This window comes from Zootoca vivipara, chromosome 2 (genome assembly GCF_965207765.1).
Source record: "Zootoca vivipara chromosome 2, rZooViv2.hap1.1, whole genome shotgun sequence".
Classification (NCBI taxonomy): Eukaryota; Metazoa; Chordata; class Lepidosauria; order Squamata; family Lacertidae; genus Zootoca; species Zootoca vivipara.
In genome coordinates, this window is record NC_142584.1 from 91,058,944 (window position 1) to 91,068,781 (window position 9,838).

The 9,838-nt window shown below is 40.6% G+C and overlaps 1 protein-coding gene across 1 annotated transcript in view; it reads right to left on the bottom strand.

The window, feature by feature from the left end:
- LOC118081605 (contactin-6) overlaps positions 1 to 7,751 on the bottom strand; it is a 122,189-nt gene extending 114,438 nt beyond the window's left edge. Inside the window, exon 1 of the mRNA XM_035108102.3 lies at positions 7,595 to 7,751. Within this exon, the coding sequence (XP_034963993.3) occupies positions 7,595 to 7,736 (142 nt within the window). The 5' untranslated portion in view covers positions 7,737 to 7,751. The remainder of the gene's footprint in view (positions 1 to 7,594) is intronic.
- Positions 7,752 to 9,838: the final 2,087 nt, after the last annotated feature.

Consider the following 9,838-nt stretch of genomic DNA (forward strand, 5'->3'; position numbering starts at 1 on the left):
AGAAGGTGAATTCCCAGTGTGGGGGAACTGGCAGGCAGAGCTGTAAGGAAGTCTCACAAGTGTCTGCTATGGCCAGCAAGTCATGTTTTCGATGTGGAAGCAGATTTCATCTAATAGCAAAGTGTCCAGAAAAGCAACAGGAGTTTCAGCAGCCCAAGGCCAGTTTCCAGAGCTACAGAGGAAAACGACGTGAGAACTACAAGAGTCAACGACCCAGAGGGGGAAAATGTGCTAATAAGGGACTGTTTGCAATGGTAGCACAACAGAACTCTAAAAGGAACCCACAAACCTTGAAATGGGTAATTGACAGTGGGGCTTCGCACAGTTTAGTACCGGCGACATCTTGTGGCAGTCTTAGGAACTGCAAGACTTTACCAGTTGCAAAAACTGTGACTATAGCAGACAATAGCAAACGAGAAATGAACCTTAAAGGCACCATTTATGTTAATTGTTTGCAAACTAACCTTCCTGTTTTTGTTCTTCCAGGAATGAAGAATGGACTTTTGAGTGTGTCATGCCTGGTAAAAAGTGGTTTTAAGGTTAAGTTTGAAAAAGATGTGTGCACTATTTCAAAACAGGAGAAGGAGCTAGTTAAAATTCCCTGTGAGGAAGGGCTTTTTGTTTTGGATGAAGAGCAGTTGGCAGCAGGCAGCTGTTCAACAGGTAAAGCACAAGATCAGTTGGCAGCAGGCAGCTGTTCAACAGGTGAAGCACAAGCTAAATGTGTAAATAAGGCTCCTCATACAGGTTGTGCACATTTACTACATAGAAGGTTAGCTCATATATGCTTTAAGTATGTAAGCAAGATGCCAGATTTAGCTGAGGGGTGTAACCTTAAACCCTGTTCGAATTTTTTGGATTGTTGTGCTTGTAAACACTCTAAGGTTAAGACATGTAACTACCCTAGATCTGATAGAGTAAGCAAGAAACCCTTTGAGCTAGTACACACAGATGTGTGTGGACCCTTTCCGGTCAAGTCCCTTGGAGGTGCGAGATTTATGCAAATTTTAGTGGATGATTTTTCAAGGGCCAGTTGGGTTTTCTTTCTGAAAGAAAAATCGCAAGCAGCATCAATTCTGATGGATTGGATTGAAGAAGTAGAGTGTAAATTTGACACTAGGGTGCGCAAGATACAATCGGATCGTGGTGGGGAGTATGTGAACCACACGCTAGCGACATGGTTAAAACGGAAAGGTATAGTCCATAGACTTACCAATCCCTATTCACCACAGGAGAACTCAGTTGCGGAAAGAAAATTCCGAACATTGCAAGAAGCCATTGCTGCTTTACTGTTTGATTCTGGATTACCACAGCGTTTTTGGGCAGAGGCTGCGCTGTATGCGAATTATTCCTTTAATAGAGTGTACAACAGCACAGTAGGCAACACTCCTTACTTCATGTTGTTTGGTAAGAAACCAAAAATTGACCATCTAAGAGTTTTTTGATGTCGTGCTTATGTGCTGGTGCCTAGGGCACAACGCAAGAAAGGTGATTCCAGATCTAAAGAAATGATTTTCTGTGGTTATCAAGCAAACACAAAAGGTTGGAGATTTGTAAATGTAGAAGGTAATCAAACAAAAATCACAATCAGCAGAAGTGCTGAATTTTGTGAACAAGATGGTTGGAATAGAATCCATGGTAATTCTGACATACTATTTGATGTGTCAAATGAAAAAGATCAGACACAGGTCCCAAGGCGAGAATTAGTTCCAGAACAGGCTGAGGAATCCGAGTCTGAGGATGAGGGTGAGAAACCTTCTAGTTCACACAAGTTTGAAAAGTCAGAATCGTCTAGCCCAGTAGGTTTACCTGTACAGCAAGGGAGACGAGTAAAGTCAGAATCAGAAAGTCCTTCAACTGCTAGTGACAAACAGGTGACAACCAGTGATTCTGGGTCAGAGGGGGCAACTGATGGAGCATCGCAGGAGCTGCCAAGGCGTTCCAAGCGTACCAACAAAGGAAAACCTCCAGAAAGGTATCAAGCCATTAGTGTTTGGGTAGGATTGGCGAATTGCGAACCTGAAAGTTTTGAGGAGGTAGAGCAATTACCCAAGGAGGAGGCCAGTAGGTGGCATGAGGCCATGCAGAAAGAGTTGAATTCTATGAAGGAGCTTGGTGTATATTCCATCTCCAAACTGCCAGAAGGTACCAAGGCAATAAGTTGCCGGTGGGTGTATAGAATAAAGACAACAGTAACAGGGAAACCAGAGTACAAAGCAAGGCTTGTAGCTCGGGGTTTTTCACAAAGTAAAGGGGTACACTACTCTGAAATTTATGCGCCCACTTCAAGGAGCGAAACTCTACGTGTACTCCTAGCGGTTGCTGCTCAGAGAGGATTCAAAGTGAATCACTTTGATGTCTCAACTGCTTATCTTCATTCAGGTCTAGCTGAAGAACTTTATATGGAGCTACCGCCAGGATTGAAAGGTGATAGGTCAAATCAAGTTTGGAAGTTACACAAGTCTATTTATGGACTCAAGCAGTCAGCTCATAATTGGAATGAATTTCTAAATGATGTTTTGGTAAGCATTGGCTTTAGCAGGAGTAAAGCTGACAACTGCTTATATTTCAGAGGTTCAGGAGACACTCAAGAATCTTTGCTTGTTTATGTAGATGACCTGATTTATACTTCAAAGACACAAAAGCAGGTGGAAAAGCTGGCCAAGAAGTTAAGTAAACACTTCAAAATTAAGAATCTTGGTGCTGTAAAGGTCTATCTTGGTGTTCAGATAGGTAGGACCAAAAATGGCGGTTTCTTGCTGAATCAAAAAGGCAAAATATTGCAAATGTTGGAAAGGTTTGGCATGGCAGAGTGTGCAGGTGTTAGAACACCTATGGAAATGGGTTTTGTAAAAGAAAGTGAATTCAAGGATAGTGCTGAGTTCAAATGTCCTGAAATCTTTCAATCAGCTCTGGGAAGCTTATTGTACCTTTCGCAATGGAGTAGGCCAGACATTGCTTACGCTGTTAACTTACTCAGCAGGGAAGCTTCAAAACCTAGTGTAAATGCATGGAAAGGAATTCAAAGAGTCTTAAGATATTTACAATACACCAAAGATTTTTGCCTTGAATTGTCTTCTGAAGGGCAAGCACAGCTTACTTGCTGGGCAGATAGCGATTGGGCAAATTTAAGGGATAGAAAATCAGTGTCTGGCTGTGTAGTAAAATTTGGAAACTCTCTGATTGGATGGCGTTCGAAGAAGCAAAACCTGATTACTTTATCGTCGACAGAAGCCGAATTCTGTGCCTTATCTGAATTATGTAGAGATCTAGAATTTTACAAATGTCTGGCACAAGAGATGTGTGAAAAGTCCATCACGCCCATCACTATATGGGGTGATAATCAGCCATGTCTTAAATTAGCACAGAATGGTCAATTTAAAGGTCGTACAAAACATTTGGATATCAGATTTCAAAATGTTTGTCAAACAGTGAGAGCGGGAATTGTTAAATTAAGTTACTGTCCAAGTCATGAAAATTTAGCTGATGGATTTACAAAACCGCTTGGGTTTCAGCGTCATGAAGAATTTTGTGAAGGAATGGGTCTGAAATAACTTTGTAGAACTGTTTTTTTTTTGCCAGCGAGAGGGGGTGTTAGGACTTTAAACCTGAGACGCTGGCAAATTAGCAAGGTCATGTGATTTAAGTTGTTAAGTTGTTAAGATGCTCAGTATATATAGAGCGTTTGTTTTGTTTGCCTGTGGGGTGTGGAGCAGTCATGTCTGAAAGCTCTGGAGGTGTTTCTGTTATTTTTCTGCAATAAAGCTGTCTTCAAAAGTTGAGCTTTGGTGAGTCGTTTTCTGCTGCAAAGCTACAAGAATTCTACAACAAGAAGAATCCAGCCGCTGTGCTTAAAGCTCTGCAAAGAGAACTGTTTCTGGTCTGTATAGCGCAGCAAAAGCGTTTTTACTGGACCAGTGCAGAAAACCTCTTTAATGTGACATCAGAAATGTAGTTCTGTCTTCAAAAACTCAAGCTTCTTAGATATGCAGACCCGAAGATTTTGCTCTGAATGGTGCAGTTTACATCTAGTTGCAGAACGTCTACACTTGTCATCTATAAATTCTCTTGATCTTGTGACCATAAAGATTATTAAGGAAGCTTAGACTCTGCCACAGATGATATCATTTAATCCAGCGCAAGGGATCAATGTGCCCATATATTTATATGGCATTTGAACATTATTGCACTGCAGGGGACAGTTACTGTGATCCTGGCTTCTGTTAACCAACAGTTTAGGAACTAGTACAGTACTTGAAATTAGCTCCAAGCTATACTTTTACCAGGCTTCTTCTGATTCTAAACTAATATCAGTTCTTTCTAGTCCATTGGCTTAAAGCCTTTCAGTACATGAAGGATTCATGGATGATCACCTTGGATTTCCCTAACCGAGGGGACCAAACTGCAGATAATTGAATGTTGTCTGGTATGAACAGTAAATTCGCACAATCAGTCCAAGGCTTCTTTCCTCATCAGAGACAGACAGACAGAAAGACAGACAAAGAGCTGCATAAATTTTTGTTTTCCCCTTTGCTTATAATTGATCCTCTCTATTTATGTGCCACTTTTCTTCTCCCCATACTAGCTCAAGATGGAACCTGGATCCACAAAAGTGGATAAGCTTTTTGCTCATGGAATGTATGGGTTATAACCAAGTAAGCCATATTCAGAGTATATATAATTATCCCTATCACCATGGCTCTGTAAAGCAACATGGCAGTACCAAGAATGAATGAGCAGAGAGGTTAAAATGGCTCCCTCTTTGTTATCTTTCCAACAGCAGGCTAAGAACTTCCTGTTCAGAGAGGCTTTTGGAAACTTAGGCACAGATGATGCTATCAGGCTGCTGTCGGGACAAATTGCATTCTAATTGCTGGTTTCAACTATGTTGTGATGTTGTTGTTTTAATTATTGCTTATAACTAGTTTATTTTTATTCTTCTGTAGTCTATAATTGGTGCTTTTAAATGTTGGAAGTTGCCTTGAATCCTGACTTGGGAGAAATGCAGGATATAAATATATTAAATAAGTAAAATAAATAATTACAAATAAATGAACTGAAAGCAAACCAGTCCAGGTAAATAGCAAGAGAAGTACCAGGTTTTGGTTTTGGTTTAAATTTTATGATAGAGCAATATTGATTACTTTTAAAAGATTTTAGACAGCTGCAAAAAGTGGCTGGGACAATCCAGCAGTATGGGCTGGGTATAAGTTTAATAATAATAATAATAATAATAATAATAATAATAATTTTTAAAAGTAATGAATATGCCAGCTAAATGTCTCCAAGATCACAGATCCACAACTGGGGTACTGATACAGAAAAGGCCCTGTTGTCTAGAAGAAGGGATGGGAACATCTGTCAAATTTGGTTCTCTAGGTTTCTCATTTATCCAATCTTAAATTCAGTTCTTCACATTTTGCAGAAAATTTTGTTTTTGTGGTGTGGGTTTTTTTAAAAAAAATATTGAATGAAAATTCATCAGCATGCAAATTTCTCCTAATAAACACATTTTTATATGCAGTTTTGACTCATTTACATATTTCTGCAAGAGTTTCCCTTGATACAATGCATCGTGGACTCCCATTTGGACTACGTCATTCAGTCTCATATTGCATATGTCAAAACAAACCCAAGGATTTCTCCAAATGCATTGATAAAATGCATATATATCTCTTTCATAATAAGAAACCTTTCAGCTTATTGCCAGTTGGAGATTTTTCCTTTTTCTCATGGTGCATGTTTAAAAAGAAGCCTGCTTCCTAACCCAGGATAACTGAAACCACCACCAACCACATATAAATACACGCACTCTCGAGTAAGCTCCTGAATACCAATTTATCACCACTTGAGTACTTTGAAGTGGGCTACACATTATAGTCTCCACAGGAATTGACAACCCCGTGACCAGGTTTCCACAAACAAGCCATAATGCTGAGCAGCACGAGTCATAGTGTGAATTATGACAGTACGTTTCCCTACAAGGGATAACACAGAGTCGGGGGTAGAGAAGTTCATTCTGTGCTGGTTCCACAGAGAGCATTAAAGCAGACTGTTAGCCAAGCACTTCATGTCCTGATGGTTCCAGTCCTACTTTGATAGTCATTTCCATTAGTCAGTTTGCTTTTACCTTTGAACAGTCAGAAGAAAAATGACTAAGACCATGGCAGGAATTACCACCTTTGCACACATGCACAAGTCTGTGAACCGTCACAATTTCTACAGCCTCCTTTCTATGACCTCTGTGACAGGCAATTTGTAATAGGAACAGAAAAGGATTAATAATTAATACCAGCACCGATGTCTGAAACAGCTCCATGAGGCTGCCTTTCGAAGTATATTTTATTAATGAGCATTAAAAACAATTGCTCTCTTAGTGCGGCAGCCAGCCCAGATGGAGGACGAAGAAAGGAGGATGGCAGGGAGGTGGCGGTGGGGTGGGGGTGGGGGACGTGCAACTTTCTCCAAGCTGCTTTTGAAAAAGAGCTGCTCTCATCCACCACCCGTCAAAAGTGCAAGAATAAAAAGGCAAAGGCTGCGGTCTAGAGTCATACACGACGGAGAACCCTAACAGATCGGTCCTATGTGTTGTTTTCTCATAAGCGACCAAGTTCTGAATGTGTTTAGAATTGCAGTCTCAAGCTTCCACAGTGGGGGATGCCCAATTTGATAGATGAGGCTGTCTGGCTGGATTGCTGCTGATGGCTTGGATCAGACGCCCCCCCCCCCCAGCCATGAACACAATAGCCTTCTATTCAAGGAAGAGCTCTACACACTGATGTGTCCTCTAAGTAGAACAGGTCCGTCCATGAGCAAAGCTCTCCTTTCATGAACAGTGCCTTGTTCTGTTCATGGAACGGAGACTCAGTACCCAGTGTCTGCAGTAGCACTATTTGACTTCCCTGGCTGCATAGGTGTAGATATGCTTATACTGTACTTCTCTGGTGTAGGAAAGAATGTGGTTGCATAAATTTCTTCTATCTCTTCCATCTCTGTGTTTTGTGTGCATGCATGATTTTGGATTTTATTATTTTATTATTGCTTTCACTATGCGTGGGCACACATACACCTGTGCCTAAAGGACAGCTACATATTTTAGGTGCAAGCAACAATGGCATGCCAAATGTGTGGAGGTGTATATTCTTGTTAATGCAACTAAATGTCAGTAAGGTAATTACCATGTGTGACATTTCTGTGACTCTGCTGGACATCATTATACTTTTGTGATTACTTCATTTTCCAACCTAGAACGGGGTGAGGAGCAGGTATCTTACCAATAGCAACCTGACCATGAAAAAATGCCTCCCAGGGGGGTGGGCTGAGGGAATAGCAACAGCTCTATTAAGCAAAACCTAATTGTGTTCATCTTTCTTGACCTTTCCCTCGATTGTAGATAATTGTTGTGTGTTGCAAGGACCAGTATATCTGTCTCATTATTGCTGTTTACTGGGGAAAGATATTGGAATTCAGCATGAAAAGGGAAAGATGAGCAAGTTCAATCATTTCATAGCAACTTTCATTGATGTTTTAATTGCCTAATACATTGTTTGCAAAAATAAAATTGATGAAGAAATAAAATATCCATGCAACTTACATGCAAACTGGAGTTTTGCTTTCCTGCTCAGAATTGTTCCAAACGAATTTGTGACCAAACACTGGTATGTTCCAATATCCTGTTTTTTATGTGGGTTATTGATTGCCAAGCTGCCTCCAAGCAGCCTGTAGTGATAACTCATGGTGAGATCAATATCTGTGCCATTTTGCTTCCACCTTTGAGGGAAAAAAAATCAAATTATACTTATAATTTACGGAGGCTATTCAGGTTTCTTTTTTAAATAGTGTGCTGTAGCTTACCTGCAACAATAAAACCATGGTTAAAATATTAGAATATCATACCATATTTCACAGCAGGCTGGTTTTTATATCTATCTTGTAAATTCCCCTGTAAATTTTACCGTTTGAAAAATCCTCTCTATTTAATGGTGTTTCCTAGGCAAGCATCCAAATGTCTACAAAAAATAATTATAACTTATTCATACATACGAAGTTTTACATTCAAATGCAATAGGAGGATGACACAACTACATCCTTTTCTTACTATAAAAGGTACCTAGAAATATTTTACAGTCTTTGCTAGTGATGTAATAAATTTGCTTATAGCAATGATTTCAGAGATGTAAATCAGAACAAATTATACTTCAAAGGGCAAGAAGAAAGCAGAGAAGGAATGTTTTTATACCACTAGTTTGAGATTGATAATGTAATAATGATAACACTGTTATTTTAAAACATGATTTGTCTCTTTTAGCCTGTTAGAGAGAAAATGAATCGTGTCTGCAACATATCACAGCTATTTACAAATGCCAAAATAAATTGTGTTTCATAGATAATCATATTTTACACAAGAACAAAAATGTCCTGTGGATTAACCATTTGTTGTAGCAAAACAGAATTCTCATCACTTATGTAAAATCACATTCCTGGCACCGCTGACATTCACAGACACAATCCTTCAAACAACTGTGCATGGCCAGTGTCGCTTCTGACCTGGGTATTATTATTTCTGATCATCCTGGGGTCTTCCAACACTATACCAGAAACCACCTCAGCTAGCTCGGTCAGCAACAGAGTTCTCCGCTGAGCCACAGAGTGGTTGATAGAACAACTGTTTCCTTAATCTAGTCCAACATCAAGTGCAGACCTGCTAAACCCAGCCCAATATCTGGTAGTGGCTACCATTTCTGGTAGTGGAAATGGTGCTTCTATGGACAATAGCAACAACCCACCACACTTGACTCCCTGTTCTAGTCAGGTGCTGCACAGAATACCTGGATGGGTACAGCTGATGGACACCCGGTTTGCCCACCCAAGTCTTGGTAATACACATCAGGTCAGCCCCTTCATCCACAACCAAGTCATGGATGAGAATGATCTCATTACGGACTGACCTGGCATTCAATCCCAAACCAAAGGGATCAACAGGTAAGATACCAGAAACCTCTGGGAGAGTAGGAGGGCTGAAATGGGGATAGGGATCAAATATCTAAGTCTCTGCCCCAGATGGAGGTCAGCCACTCCACTCCAAGTATACTTTCCTCTTCCTACCACCACTGAAACTGGGGCATCATCTTTACAACTCCTTGCTACCTGTCCTCCCTGCTAGTATCATCATCCAATGCCACACTATACAAGACAGAGATTAGGGCCAGACATAATTACAAAGAGCCCAGGAATAGGTGCATCCCTAGCTTCTATAGACTGTTAATGATAACCACACAAATTCTTCCCCATCTCAACCAACTCTCACAGGCACACAGAACTGTAGCCTTCTAGAAATGGTAGCTAAATGACCTGTCACAAAATGTAAGGGAGATCAGTTCCCTCCTCCAGCTCTTCCATGTAACTGGAGCCCTGCTCTATTGCAGGTTGGAGCGGCATGGTTGGCCACCTGCTGAGAGGCCCCCACTACAGCAAGAAGCTCACTGATGTTTCTCCTTTTCTGTCAGTGGCGAAAAAGAGACGAGGAGAGGTACACTAAATAAGTCTTTCCGAATTCCCCTCCTAAAACCTTGGAATGACAATGGATGTCTGCAGCCTGGTTGTATTAGTTCCGCCATCACTTGTGTTTTTTACCTGGATTTATTCCACTAGAAACAAACCTGAATTAAACATTCGCTCCTCACCAGTTTTGTATCTTAGAATGCATTGTTGTCCACAAACATCACTCATGAAGGAAATGGTCTGAGCTGGTCAACAGCGAGTACAAAATTGCTGGGATAGACGGTATGACCTCATAAAAAACCACCACTCTCTAATCTACTGTGAAACTGGAAACCCC